The 15,607-nt window shown below is 37.6% G+C and overlaps 1 protein-coding gene across 9 annotated transcripts in view; it reads right to left on the bottom strand.

Annotated features, from left to right (window-relative positions):
- Positions 1 to 15,607, bottom strand: part of ARHGEF28 (Rho guanine nucleotide exchange factor 28) — an 87,966-nt gene that overhangs the window by 14,795 nt on the left and 57,564 nt on the right. For 5 of the 9 annotated variants that reach the window (XM_053475588.1, XM_053475613.1, XM_053475605.1 and 2 more), the window contains 14 exons: positions 15,271 to 15,401; positions 14,606 to 14,901; positions 10,424 to 10,622; positions 9,818 to 9,929; positions 8,836 to 8,916; positions 7,883 to 7,925; positions 7,030 to 7,153; positions 5,754 to 5,886; positions 5,392 to 5,447; positions 4,898 to 4,952; positions 3,734 to 3,881; positions 3,158 to 3,279; positions 2,800 to 2,940; positions 1,536 to 1,783 (listed from right to left, as the gene is read on the bottom strand). In XM_053475588.1, coding sequence (XP_053331563.1) covers positions 1,536 to 1,783; positions 2,800 to 2,940; positions 3,158 to 3,279; positions 3,734 to 3,881; positions 4,898 to 4,952; positions 5,392 to 5,447; positions 5,754 to 5,886; positions 7,030 to 7,153; positions 7,883 to 7,925; positions 8,836 to 8,916; positions 9,818 to 9,929; positions 10,424 to 10,622; positions 14,606 to 14,901; positions 15,271 to 15,401 — 1,889 coding nt within the window. The remainder of the gene's footprint in view (positions 1 to 1,535; positions 1,784 to 2,799; positions 2,941 to 3,157; positions 3,280 to 3,733; positions 3,882 to 4,897; positions 4,953 to 5,391; positions 5,448 to 5,753; positions 5,887 to 7,029; positions 7,154 to 7,882; positions 7,926 to 8,835; positions 8,917 to 9,817; positions 9,930 to 10,423; positions 10,623 to 14,605; positions 14,902 to 15,270; positions 15,402 to 15,607) is intronic. The other 4 variants (XM_053475628.1, XM_053475654.1, XM_053475597.1 and 1 more) reach the window with 3 other exon arrangements.

Raw genomic sequence — 15,607 nt, 5'->3', positions numbered from 1 at the left:
TATATATATACATATATATATATATATACACACACACACACACACACACAAAACTATGCAAACATTTTTGTTTTACCATAATGTTGTTGGGTTCTTTTAAAACTTTTTATACATTGTATGATTCTTATGACATGTATATATGACATGGGTCGGAGGAATTTGGTGTTAACTTTCTATACACTATCATAAAAGCCAAATACTGCACTTAAAGTCTAAACATTGAAATCATAACGATAAACCAACTTCATGTTTTTACACGGTGATCACTTTTTTTATATACAAAGCCCATTGTATAGTTAAACAGTAATTTCTTAAAAATATTTCCAAGAAATATATCCGCTAAACCACTGAAAAGGCGAGTTCAACATTTCAACTGGCTGAAATTTTAGATATAAATCCTAGTAAGCCTCCAGGAAGGGATGAAATATCCACATACAAAATACACTTAATGTGAGGGAGACTGAAACCTTTTATGTCTTTTCATAGCGTAGCTTATAAAACATTTCAGCAGACAGGTAATCCTCAAATTTCAGACCGATGTATTTCTCATTGATAAAGTGAGGAGAATATTGTGAATTGAATGACTATTAGTTGTAAGCCTTCAAATTAGTTAAAAGTAAGTGGAGGGATCCAGTGAGCACCAGGCCACTAAAGACCCCTGGTGGGGAATATAAACATGGCTATGACACAGGGTCAGCCTTATGGGTGTGAGACCTGTGTGAGTGTCCCTGCGCCTGTCAACATTGTTCACAGAGACACAGAAACGCAGCAGGGTAACATAACGCAAGGTTACACGACCCCGCTGTGAAAGCATGTGAGGTAAGGGGGTGTGAGGGAGTGCGACTAAGCACATATGTTTATATGTTAGAACGAGTGCATGTATAGGTCTATAGATTGTAAGCTCGTTTGAGCAGTGCCCTCCTTACCTGTTGTTTCTCTAAGTCTAATTGTTATGATATATACTACCTGTTATGTCCTGTTTACCCATTGTACAGCGCTGCAGAATATGATGGTGCTTTATAAAACAATAATAATGTGAGCATTTTTGTGTTTATGTGAGCACAGATGTGTAAGTGTGTGCTAGCATGGATGTGTAGGTTATGTGTGTTAGCATGACTGTGTATGTGTTAGTGGTCTAAGTGGGAGGGTGTGTTAGTGAGTAAATGTAAGCATGCGTATGTGTATTAGTGCGAGTATGTAAGTTTGTATAAGAGTGTGTTTGTATATGTGTGCCAATGCATTTGCTGGGACTTTACATGCCCCCAGGCCAGAAGGTGCCAGTCCTCCCCTGAAGCCTCCATTGCACAATAAGAGGCACATTGTAGACTAAGAAACACAAACGCTAAACTGGACACCATGTGCAATGCTTTACTTGTGCATCAGAAGGATTTTGGGTATCAGATCAGGATACTTGGGATCTAAAATGGAATGCTGGACCTTATCCCTTTGATCTCATTAGATGTCTATTTTTTATGTCAAAAGGGTGTTAACAGCACTAATATTACCAAGTTATGACATTATGACACATATAGTACCTGTTGCACAAGGACATCTCCAATCCTATTGATTAGAAAATTCCTGTCATTTCCTTCCCTGGATTCTTCTTTTCTTTCCCGTAACTTGTAGAAGAACTGCCTGTGGATCTCTAGCAGTTCATCCAGGCAAGGGAATATTTTGTCCACCGTGCTATGGTCCAGCTGAAGCTCTTCCTTCATCCCTTTCCTGAATATTTCAGACATGATGAGCAAGGTCTGGATATGATGCAGTTCCGTCTGGATAAGTTCTGCAAAGTGAACAACAGGATAGTACAACGATCCTAAAATAACTAGTAATGTCGGTAAAATCCCTATAGGGACATAGAAAATTATAAAAATGCCACGCATTGCACAGATTACATTTGCGGCTATTGAAGCGTATATAATGTCAAAATGTAGGTTAATAAACCCATCATCATGTGAAAATTTCAGCCGATTATAAAGCATTTACATCATTTTAGTTTGACTTATGAATACGTTAATAAGAAATAAAAACATATTGTCAAGAAGATGATCAAAAGTCCACCAATGTCACCAAGAGCATTTTTAAGTGATCTGTATATTTTAATGAAAATATGTTTCATTGACATTTTGATGTCTGCCTCGCAATATAAATTACCTTGAGACCTTACAAATCAAGGAGAAACATTCAAGGAAATAGTGGGCAAGCCAACAGCACTGAATTGTATGTGACCTTCATGAAACCTTTTGAAAGGGGACTCAGGATTTCCCGTTCTGCTCTCTCGAGGATTATTCAAAGGTAAAAAAACAGAATCCTGGTAATCCTCTGCTTACATTGAATCAGTGGAAAAAACTCATTTGACACAAAGAGCTGTAAACATCACTGGAAGAAGAATGAACATGTCTTTGAAGAGCATAAACAGGAACAAACCTAGGGGACTATGGAAAAGTGATTGATTCATAAAAGTTGTTTCTGTGCCAGACATGTGACCGGAGCAAGGCAAATATTTTATTTTTTAACCCACTGCTATGTTCTGGAGTTGGAAAATAAATGGAATGAAACGCTAATTTATTGCACTGGACATCTATTTTGTGGTTAAAGTAACATATTTCAATGCTCATAGGAGGTGGGTCAAAAGTGTGAATTATTTTGTCATGTCAGTCAGTCAGTGTTTAATATTACCTCTTATTTTACCAATACACTTTAAGGTTAGATGTTAGAACTGAGCAAATCACAGCGGCTATTAACGGTGCTTTTGATGTCAAAGGGTATTTTCCCATGGTGAGTGTCCAAATTACCTACCAAAAATGACATCTTGCCTCTTGACAACATCCTTTTCTTGTTTATTGCAGAATGATGAGTCCACCACAAGGCTCCATGATTCTGCCTCAAACTCCATCGCATCTTTACTGAAGTCACTCCACAGCGGTGTATCTACTACGTCTAGGAAAAAAAATAAAAAAAAAATGTGTATGGAAGTTTTAGAAAAACAAAACATAGTGACATAGGATCAGAATGTTCATGTAAAATATATCATGAAATAATTTCCTTGATTGTTTAAGCCAACTTGTCCACTGTTTTAATTAGAAGAAAAAAAGACTGGATCCGTTATAGCGCTATAGAGTGTTATTATAACCATTGAACAAAACAGGCGATTAACCTTCAATCGGGAAAGAGTCCACGGGTGAAGGGCTTCCCACTGTTTGAAGCAATTCTTCAGACTGTGATCTAGATCTTTGGCCAGTTGTGTCCCCGTCGGATTCCAAAGACTGATCAAATTTCCTACTAAAATTGTATTAAAAGTGTCTTAATTAGTTCAATTTCTAAACACATGGTAATTTACAAATATCTCCTGCCAATATTCTTGTAATAACCCTTTGCTTGGGATATTGCAACCTTTGACTGCATTTCTTATACAATTTGCTTATACAATGACCAGATTCATTCTTAAACACGTTCATTCATATCTCGATATAGTCTACTTCAATGTATTTTAAGGATCAACACATTCTCTCTCCAAAAATAAACATATATACATAAAAAATACCGCATTTCCAAACCTCCAATCAACCGACACACGGATCAGCTCTTCAGTTGCAAATGGTTTGAAATCATACAGCGATCTCATGAAGTGAAAGTAAGTAATTTCCCCACTTATCAATCACCTTATTCTAAATTAACATATTAGGAAAATCTTCGATCATTACACATGTATCCATAAAGACAAGGTGCATACCTCTCACAGTTTGACACGGGAAGGCTTTTGGACAGAGGATGGACGCATTGGTGGAGGTCCTTCTTGCCAGAAGACAGTCCCAGAGGCAAGGAAGATGACTGTGGCATTGCCGATAGAATGGGTTGTGGAACATCTTTAAACGAGGAATCTGATAGGTTTATTATATAATATATATATGATAAGTATTATACAGTTATAACATGCTGCAAAGTACAAGGCACGTGAAAAATGAATGACAAACATAATTTTAATACCCAGATGGTAATATAACGGCAAACAAAAGAAAAGTTTCCATACAAAATTAATTATACAATCTTGCCCTGTAGAACTCTACCGCCATAGCCTGGAACTCGCATATCTGTGCATTAGTTAAAATTTCCAACCAGGGCTATACTTCATACTTGAGTGACTAAGTTAAAGTGTTTCACCGTCACTTTTATAACACTATCACTTAAGATTCAGCTACAAATAAAGCACATTTTGAACTACATACAGATATTTCCAACCCCGCCAACAGCAGAACTAACTGGTTTACTGCTGGTTTGACAGCTATAGTGCTACACGCAATCCTTCTTACCCTCTGAGTGATAGAGGGGTGCATTCACCTACCCGTCAATGATGGAATTAAAAGAAAAACTTTTCTATTGCATTAAGGATTTGCAAAAACTGCCGCTGAGAGAGTTAAAAGGAAGAAATATATGTTTCTCCTGCATAGATTGACAAATAAGGTGGGTGAAATTTTACAAAAAAATGTTGCTTATGATTTCCTTCACAGGATAGAAGGCACCGCTAACCAGCCAGCAAAATCCCCAGATGCAATACCTTGCATGTTTTGGGATGTGGAAAACATACCTTTTGGGGTGGCACATAATTAAGTCACATTTTTTATTTACTATTTGTTTTTCTTTTCGTTTTCTTTTTCCTTCTGCAAATAAGGTCACCAATAATCACCGTTTGCCTCTATATAAAAGTGGATATAGAGGCAAAAGGTGATTTCAAAGTCTTGATTACATATAAATAACGTTCTAATTGGCCTTGGTCAGAGGAAATTGCAAGTGGTCTAAATATATTTTTTTTTACGCTTGCCCGGGTTTGCCCAAAGCATTAATATTTCAAACCGCTCTTATCATTAGTGATATACCACGTCACAGTTTATCCACTTACTTGAGATGACTGATGGTTGCTTATTCTTAGGATGATACCTCTCCTGAAATTTCTGCTTGGGGAAAAAAAAAAAGTAATAATTAAAAGGATTGGCTCTGATACAGTCATGAAAACTGCAGTATCCAGGGCTGTAAGTGGAATACATGTTCCGGAAAATACAAGACGTACTGTTCACCAGAGTATTAATTGTAGTAGGATTTTAACTCTGTAAATAATGATATAGGTTGAGTAGGAGAGCGTAAGGATATATACTAGCGAGTGGTTGCTAGTAGACACGGTTAGAACAGCACTGTTTGTTTAATGTCTCATCTAACCGTATGTGCAGAATTATATACAGAGTTTTTAATAAATATAGACACATTGTTTTTAATAAAGCTTTTAGGGCTGTAATGGAACTTGGATGTGTATGTCAATGGATTAGAGACAGGAAGCAGAATCTACTCTTACATAAATACTATTATATATTTCCGAGATGTTTTCAGAAGTTATTTTACCTTTGTACAGGCTGGGGTGGACTCCTTGCAGCCTTTGTGCACATTCACATTACAATCTGAAACACAGATAATCACATATTTATCGGCATTCAATAAATAAAACAAAATAGACGTGTATAATTCACTTGGTTGCATAGGTCTTATAGGTTAATAAATATTGTGCATTATTAGCCATAGTCTATTAGTTGGAACACTAACCAACAATAGAAACAAAAGGCAAATTGACAGGAGAAATAAATGTTGTGTTTGTTTGTTGTATTATACAGTTGACGTTATTTTTTCCTGGTGTTACCTTGTATTTTGTTGCTTGGTTTAATATTTGGGATTGTTTATTTCCCGTGAAAGACATATTGGACACTTACTGGAGCATTGGAGAGATTCTTTCCCCAGCATGGCCTTTTCACACACCAAACATGGGATAACCCCCGAGAACGTCCCTGCCACAAACTGGTGCCTGTTGACCTTTTCCTTCTCCTTGCTGTCCTTATTTTTAGTCTTCGCGGAAACGCAAAAGCGAATGAAAAAAATCAAACATGTATTTAATCGTTTAACCATTCAGAAAAACTTAAAAAGCACAAGAAAAAAGTAAAAGTGCCACGATTCATATTCTCCAAGTACCAGTGTAAGCAGTAATCGCAGATATAACAAAGTTGATTCTGGGGTGAATTACTGTGCAATAGTTTTGGGGGGGAAAAAAGATCGTTCATTTTATATTCCTCCCTATAAATAAAAAGTAATGTCATATAATGTAATTATGCACTTATCCGAACGGGTAGTTATTTTTTTTTAGTGAGTGTAACAAGACATTTATAAAAATATACATCCTTTTATACATAAATATAATTTCACAGTTTTTTGGGGGTTTTTTTAATCAGATTCTGAAACACGTAAGCGACTTCCTGGTTGTCTGAATCATACATTTCAAATTAAAACTAAACTCTGAAACAAGTACATATATTAAAAATAAGAGACACTAATTAATTCGATTTGGCTAATTTTGACCTTGGAATGTTGTTACCTCTAATCATGTTATCCAATAAAATCATGTTTAACCAGCTGATTAATAACAGAAGCTGGACCTTTAATATGCTAGTAAACAAAACTGAAGCAAATATTTGTATCGACTAGATCATGAAGAACAATTTGAATACATGGAACCAAGATGATGGCCTCGGGATGACCCTCTCACCAGCAAAATAGTTTAGGAACTGTACATAAAGTGCAGATAAATTAATTTAGGCTCTCTATGGTGTGTGCTTTTTGTTTGGAGATCGCTTACAAGTTGGCTTATGGTCTATCATGGTATATGGTTTATCAAAACCAACATAAATAGACATATTTTTAGGACTTATAAAGTAAAAAGAAGATCCACACAAATTTTATAAGCTGCTTGGGGGAAAGCTGGCACCCACAAGCTGTTTGAGTGCAAAAGAAGGTACTCACAAGCTGTTTGGGGCAAAGGTGGCACATGCTGCTTGGCGAAGTTGGGCGGCACCAGGGGGCCTTTGGTTTCTAGTTATGCCCCTGAAGCAAGGTGCAGAAGGGAGTTCTATTTCCCCCCGTAATGGTCCAACCAAATGATTAGTGCTGAACACAAACCATTCATAATAATGAAACTTTGCAACACGGGACTCTAACCTTGTTTTTGTTGCGTGTACTGGTCATCCTGTTCCGCAGGAAGCTGAAAGTCCGGCTCACTTTATTCTTTTCAGATTCAGGTTTTGTAGGTGTTATATATTTGTCCCATTCCTCTTCTTCGATCCTACAGAAAATCAGCTTGCATCGGTTACACAAAAGTGAAACTATCTTCAAACTAAAGAGAATCGTTTCGATTTCTGAGCCATTGAAACAACTGTACCATTAATATTACAATTACTTGTTATTGCAAATGCAAATGTTGTACAATAAATCATGAACATTTTACACTCAATGGAAAATACTTAAAGACAATCTGTTTCAATGAAGGTATGAAGAATGAAAGTAACAAAACATATAACTGTAGTTTATATTTCCTTTAATTGATATCAAATGTGCAAACAATAACATCATTCCTTACACTAGCATGATGAGGCCAGCGAGAATGAACTACAACTGAGCAAAGAAACCTTCCTTCGTCTGGTTATGAATGGCACACTACGCATAAATCTAAACCCAGGAAAAAAAGGATGGAATCCAAAAAAGAGCTCAAGGAATTTGAACCACCTAAGAAGACCCCCAAGGTATGCGAGCCCCAGAGAAATGAGCAAGAGCATAAGGAACTGGGACAAAGAGATATATAGTGAGTGAAAGCAGTGAGACGGCCAGATGAAATGGTCGTATAGTGAACCAAATCTGAAGAATACAAACAGAACAGAATACAATGTAATCCCGAAATACTTTTGTAAATGGATATTTGGTCTTAGAACCCTGACATCTATTACAATTATTATTTTGCTCTATATGAAAGTTCTTAGAAAGTAGCTTTAAGTTCAACTTCAATTATATACCGTACCTCTTTTCTCTTGGTGGTTCAGTAAGGCTGTAAGCACGTTGCTCTGATAAATAAATATATAAACAAATTAAAAAACAAGGGAAATAAGTGTTAGGCACTACCGATAAAACCGTTAATATCACAAAGTACCATCACCATTGTTAAGTTATACCATCCTTCAAAAAGAAAGAGGAAAATCACACAGATCGGCATTTATTTTATAATTCACATTGTAAACCAGGTCAACTCAATAAGGGTATTTAGATCCATTACTTAATTCAGATACAACAAAAAAAGGTTTTTGGGTTTATTTTTGGGACATTTTGATTATTATTTAGGAGGCATTTTGGCTTTTTTAGTTTCTGTGATTTTCCCAGCAAATTGACTGATATTTTATGGGATACAAGCACGCAGTACAGCGATGTTGTGTACCGGGCTGTACTCTCAACGAGTTCTTCATGGATGGATTCTAGGAGTTTCAAAACATCACAGTGCGCAGTTACTCGCAATTTCTCTCACTTCTGATGCATTGCGGAACACAGTAATCAGTAAAAGTCATGAATATATGCAGCATTACATACTGTATACAAATATTCAAACCATGATTCTTGCAAGACCCATACAAAACAAGCTAAACGGAGGCCCAGATCTTAATTTTTGTAACGTATGTATAAGGGTAACCCACCACCAAGAGAGTGAATAGAGGAATTCGGGAGGTCATGTCCACAGCCCCTGAATACAGCAGCCATTGCGCTACCAAGACATTTCTGAATGAATATTAAAACAGCGCTAACAAGGTCGCATGTATTTGGTGCTTCCTGGTAAAAATAAAGAGTGTATTTTTTATACACACTAAACAAGTAACATCTACAGAGGCGTGGAGACACCTTAATGAATTCCTTTGATTATTTGCCAAGAGAGAAACTCATGCGACATACAGTCTGAAGATTTCATAGCACCGCTGCTGTACTTACTACCATGCTGAAGAAGAGACACTGATTTAGACAATGAAAGTGCCTGAAGTAGTGAGCGGCCACTGACGCCGAAACCTCCATCTGAGAGCAGGAATAAATTCTTAAAGCAAATGCGTTTCAAAATGGGGCTCATAATTAGCAAAGCGATTACATACAATGGACCGGTCACTTTATTAACTGAAGGGTGTCTATCTCGGCCATATAGTCCACTACATGTATGGTTAACTGTCTAGTGCTGGAGACAGGTATACCAGGGAACTTCCTAGGGCTAGCCCTCCTGAGCTATCTCTTCTTCTTCTTTCTTATGGGGGAGAAGGTAGTCCCAACATACATGAAATGGGTCGCTGGCGAAAGTGGTGAGTAGAGCCGATCAAGGAAGTCTTTGAGGCCTGGTAACCAGCTAAACTCGAAGAGTTATGGAAGCTGCAACTATGTCTTTGGTGATTTTACCAATATATCTTAAATACATAAAAATCCATGTGCTTTTCTCCCAGAGGATGGATTTCTTGAAGGGGAGTCAACAGAGCAAAAGTTGTCTCAGCTTGTGGTCAATAGGCATCCTTAATGCACCTTATGTGGAGGGCACTGTCAACCAAGTGTCAGCAGGAGACGGCTGGCACCACAACTACGCAATGCCAATTTTATACATCTTCTCTGACCCTGAAGTCTTCAAGAAAAGCTGGAGCCCGTGAAAATCAGGTAGCTTCCACAGATTAAATGACATAACTGGAACTTTAAGTGCTGTTTTAACATTTATAGCTGAGAATTGTTTGCCAAGGAAATGTAATTGATCGTTAAAATTTATTGGTGCAGAAGGCATGCAGGTGAAACAGTGATGTGTAATTAAAGTAGATTTGGTACTTTAAAACAAGGTGCATGTCCACAGACATACTGGAGCAACTTGGAGACCAGAACTGAAAAGTAGAGTTCAGCGATGACTGAAACAAAGCATGTTATTACGTTTTACAGAGCAAATACTTGCCTTCAGAGGGATCGCCGATGGAAAGGTCGCGTGTCAAGCGAGGTTTTGCAAGAAAAAGTTTAGGCGATGAACAGGAGTAAGAGCGAAATCTCAGACCTGTGGCAAGCGGATCCTGGGGAAATAATTGTGTTACGTATGAAACTATTTTTATTTTTTTTTTTTTTTAATGTTTTTTTTTTGAGAAGGCAACAAATTATTATGTTTTTTTGCAACAAGAATAATATTCAAAAACAAAACATATGGAGTGTGATGTCAAACGTTTGGCATTTATTTCATAAAACATATTATTTATTAATTTTTTAAATATACCGTATTTATCAAAACGAGCTACAGTGGAGATCCTGTAAAAGCAAAGCGCTATTCCCAGGGAAGCTGAGATGTAACGCAGAAGCATTATATTCATGCCTTGTTTTAAATTCATTCCTTTCTCCTCAGCCCACACATCAGCTTCCCCAGAGAGTAGTAATTACCCTAAAGGTGTAATATTACAGGTATGGAAAATCATCATAAAACAGACTAGGAGTTTAAGATTGCTGCTTGAAATGGAGACCAAAATAATATATAAATCTCGGTCTGCGCAAGAGAAGCGAATGCATCAGAAGGTACCTTTCCTTGAGAAAGAGGCAGAGTCTCTGATCCTCGGACGTGGAAATTCCGTTCAGCGTTTGTCTCTGGAGAGTCAAGTTCATCACCGCTGTTTCCCAAAAGCCCTGATGAATCTTCGTGAACGGAAGATTTAGGGCTGTGGTTACGAGGGTACGATTCCTCGTCCTCGCTGTCAGCCTCGAGGCCATCAAGACTTGAGCTATGAATAGAAAATAGGTGTCCAGACTCACACATATATTACATTTAATCTGTAAATGGTGTAAGGAACTTGTTAAAGAGGAGTTATTCATATCATTAAGAAAAAAGGTTGTTTTGCAGGCCATCAGATGGACAAAGGGGATCTAAATGTATTAGAGACTAATGTATTATAGATAGTACACGAATGGTGGGGGTGATTGAAGATGTATCTGGGTACTAGGTATGTTTTTTCCCTATTCATAGTTGTCAATTTCCAGTAACGACAACGCTGATAACTACATGAGATTTGGTCATTACCTACAATCACCGCCAAGAATTAGATCATCTGCTTTAATATCCACGTACAAAAGCATCTGGATTTGACGCCAGTATGAATTAATACACTAGGGAACTCATTCACACACATCAGCAGAAGCTGCGGATAAACTATATGGAAAGGGCGCAGCAGGACTGCTTTATATCAAGGTGTGCAGAATAACTAAAAGGCAGATGCTCTTGGAATTGCCCTAAATGAGGAATATAAGCAATATAAAAAAGGACAGGATGAGACAACAGGGTTATTCGTTTTCCTTTCAACGCAACGGAATCAATTAAAAAGGACCCGCCAGCCATTATTTGTACTTTAATGCATTCGATTACATGTTTGTTTTTCCTCCCTTCCAAATATGCATTATCCTTTTTGCCGTCCCCGGGCTACTTAGCATTCTTCTAAACAGCCCTTTCATTAGCATAAAAATACTCAAATGTTGGTGTAATAATTGTTACAAAACTAGTTATTTCCCTTAACTAGTAAGTTACAAATGAATATATTTGACACGTTGTATGTTTAAAGGACAATTAAGTAAACACAATTGCATTATGTGATCAGTTTCTTATCTTCCGTCTATTCCCAGCTTAACAAAGGCTACCTGAACTAATCAGCCACGATCAGCAACTTTAGGGGAGAGAATTAATGGGGAGGAATAATAATACATATCCTAAGGATGGAAGAGGAAGCCAAGACACTTTTCCCCACTGTATGCACATTAGGTGGGTTTTAGTAAATACATATGGCTTTCTGTAAACTGTAGTGTAATCAGCTGTAACAGATAGGGATTTGGGGAAAGCTATAGATCTGCTCTGCATTATTTAATGCAGAAAGCGGAAAGTCGCTGCACGGAATGTAAATGAATATTTCCATAATGGTGCGAGAGAAGATGATGTCTTTACTCAAAATGAAGAAGTTTAATTGGGCCAACACAGAAAAAACAACATCTAAGGTCCTGAAAATGTATGTGACTTTACATATTTATCAATGTTGGCCCAAAAAGGGTATCAGCCTCAACTATAGACTCAATCCTCCAGGAATGTTTGTAACGGGTCTTGGGGGACTTATTTAGAGAGTTACAGTAGAACAGTTCCCAGCAAACAGAAACACTTCAGCATCTTTATTTTCTCATATAGATTTTGGATGTGCATTAAAGCACCATTTCTACATCATTATGAGCATAAAGATCAAGTGGCAGGGATTCCTTTCTTAGCCTGGCAGCACTAGGATTAATACATAGGACGTGCCCAAGTTTCTCTGAACACTAAACAAAGCTATGCAATTTATTTACGCCATCTGTGACACATGGCATAGGAAGGTTTGTAATGCAGTTATTAAGCATCTGGATTTGATAAAAGGAGGAACAGGAACATTACTAGGATTTCAGAGATCAAAGTTTGCGACATGATCCGAAGCATACTTCCTGAAGTCAAAACACATGTCCACAGACCACCTCAAACGCTGGAGCAAGAGACAACAGTCATTTATTTTTTTGACTAGGTAACTAAAACAATGGACCAGGGGGAGCAGTAACTATATACTATCTGGATCTGAAGGCATTGGACACACTGCCCCCCCTACAAAATGTATAAATAAATTGCAGGAGACAGAAGGTTGTAGTTAATGGCGTATATTCAAAGGAAGGACTTGTCAAGTGGGGTACCTCAGAGATCAGTATTGGGACCTCTACGTTTTAATATTTTTATTAGTGATATTACAGAAGGCCTTAATGGTGAGGGCTGTCTTGTTGTAGATGATACAAAGAAACCCGCAAAAGGGTAGGCATTCCTGGTAGAAGAAGACAAATGGCAAATGATTTAAGTAAATTAGAAGAATGACCGAGAGTGTGGCATCTGCAGTTTAATGTTGATAAATGTCAAAATGTACTTGTGATATAAAAAAAAACTCAAGGCAGATTATAACATTTTGGGCACTGTTCGGTCAGAAGAGATGGACAATTATTTGTGAAGACTAAAATGATAGCAGACAGTTTCCAGTGTCGGGAAAGGAAAGCAGGGTGCTGGGCTGTATAGCGAGAGGGATTAGTACCAAGGAGAAGATTGTGTACAGTCCCGGAGAAAAGATATTTACACGCTGAGGAGAGTTACTAAAATGGTAACTGGTTTGCAGGATAAATAAATGTCAGGAGACAGATATATATATATCTTGAAGCAAAGAAATAAGAGGAGAGATCTAATGGAAACATTTAAACATTTATTATTATTATTTCAAAGGAGAAGAAAAGTTAGAACGAGTGGTCATAATTTAAAACTAGAGGGTCAAAGGCTTAGATGTAATTTAAAGAGGTTGGTAGATAAGTGGAACAACATCCCAGCAGAAGTGGTAGAATCTAACACGTTCAAATATTTTAGACATGTATGGAATAGGCATAAAGCTATCCTGAATCTGCAACAAGGACTAATTAATGTCTGAGTCTTTATATAAGGAACAATGGGCTAAGTGTTTGAGCTTTTAACTATATCGGGGAAAACGGCTTGATCTAAAGGGACATTCTAGTCACGTACTACAATACATTTGATTTTTAGCGCACCAACAGATTACGTACTAACTGAAAATTAACAAAAGTATTAAAACTGAGAATATACAATATTGCTAATAACCTTAACAAGCATTCTGATACAAGAGGAGAAGGGGACCGAGCGCTTGCAAGCTCACAGGAGGTTAGGTGCTTGCATGCACTCCGCCGTGTTTTACAGCATGGTAATTGATGCAAGCAATTTTTTTCACTGGAATAAGAAAATTAGATTTCTCCAGTGCTTGCTTCAGTACATGTCCTGATTATGCACTGTAGCGTGAATGCAAGTTAGAGCTCCTATCAAAGTGAAATGGAGTTCAACTTGCTGCCCTTGCGAGTTGCCCTGTGCAAGCAGGCATATTGAACAAGTTACAGCAATATGTCCTATCCTATGGTTTTGTTTTTTTTTCCTATTTTAACTTAATGACCATGTTCCCATTTTCCATGTTTAGTCTACCCAAATAAATTATATATTGTTTGTTTCAATGACAAACATTTTTAATGCTTAGATATTTATTTTTCACCTTTATAGACCTTAAGGATATCCCTTTTAACTAAGTACCACTTTTGTTATGGTGACATTACACCTTTATTTTTAATGCTTAAATTATATTTGTCTCCTCACTTTGATCTTCGCTAAAGGCGATCACTCAGATTATGAAGCAGACCTCTCTAGCCCTGTACTCCTAATCGCAGAACCAGTGATCAACCAGCAAGGGAAGGGGGGTCATTAGTAATGCCAGCAGGGTCAAGATAGCTCTTCTGAGATTTATATCATTATTGTTCAAAGTTTTAAGTCCAAAATACCAAGGACCCACCATTAAGTCTTAGTGGTCATTTGTGCCCCTTCTCTTAGGAGGTAATTGTAGTCCTAATGCTCTAAAACATCTTACCATAGGGAAGATGAGATCTGTGTCTAAAAGTGGCAGAACTAGCATCTAATATCATATTCACAAGTTATATCCCTTCTCCTAACCCCACCCCTATAAATGTCTGAACCAATCAACAACAAGCAGCACGTTTACAGTAGGGGACGTTGTGCCCATGGTATAGCTGAGTTTCTAATATGTATTTTGTATTCACCATTACATACACACATTTGGGGCACACAGGCTATGAAGTGAACTAAGATGTCCCTTACCTTCTCTTCTTTATGGTGGAACGGGGGGAATTTCTTTCAGTACCATATCCGATTGTCCTGCACTGCCGGTGTTTGCCCCCCGGAGGAGTCCACTTGGATGATGAAAAGTACGCAGGTGAGTCTGCATTATCTGTATTGTTTATTTCAGCATGGTTACTCCCAGGAGGTGACCCAACCTTGTAATTAAGCGTTTTAGATGAGTTTTCAGAAGCCGGGGTGGAGTTTAGCTGGTCTCCATGTGAAAGATTAGCGTCGGTATTACCCAGGTTATTGTAGCTGATATCCGAATCACTCACCTGTGAACAAAAATATGTAAATGTGTTACCAGAAGATCAAACAACAAATCAAAGATCAGCATACTTATAATTTAAAACAACAGCTTCCTATACATGTGGATCTTCACTAGTTTGATAAGCACTTTAATATATATGATTATGCTGAACCTCTACCACATCTGCTGGAGGGCTGTTCCACTTATCTTACACCCTCCGAGTAAGGTAAAACGAACATTGCGTAACATTTAGATTAGAATAGACCTGTGTGCTGGGAAGTATTATTCATTTTTTATTTTATTTTTTACATATCACTTGGAAGCACGAGAAATGTGGTGGCCTACGGGCCTGAGACTAGACATTCTTGAATTTGTGGGCAAAAGGATGACTTACTTCATCTACAACCATACAGTTCGCATAAACTTCATCGCTTCCATTCAGCATGGCAGAAAGTCTCGCTGCAGCAAGGAAGGTGGGTGGATTTTTCAGTTTTCTGAGGCCATCTATTGAATAATGTCTTTTATCTAGGAGCAAAAACAAGAACATGGGATAAGATAAATGTGCCATCCTATATTTACCGGCTCTCCCAATTAACTATCCTGGTACAGCTTTGCATAAATCGAGCAGCACTCACCTACATCTCAAACACTATGTTTTCAGCTGTTTCTTCCCCCCACTTGTATCATTTCACATCGGAAATGCACCTTATACATGACCCCAATGTTTTGGG

The sequence above is a fragment of the Spea bombifrons genome, chromosome 1 (genome assembly GCF_027358695.1).
Source record: "Spea bombifrons isolate aSpeBom1 chromosome 1, aSpeBom1.2.pri, whole genome shotgun sequence".
Classification (NCBI taxonomy): Eukaryota; Metazoa; Chordata; class Amphibia; order Anura; family Pelobatidae; genus Spea; species Spea bombifrons.
The sequence above is the reverse complement of the archived record's forward strand: the minus strand, read 5'-3'. Positions and strand labels throughout refer to the sequence as shown.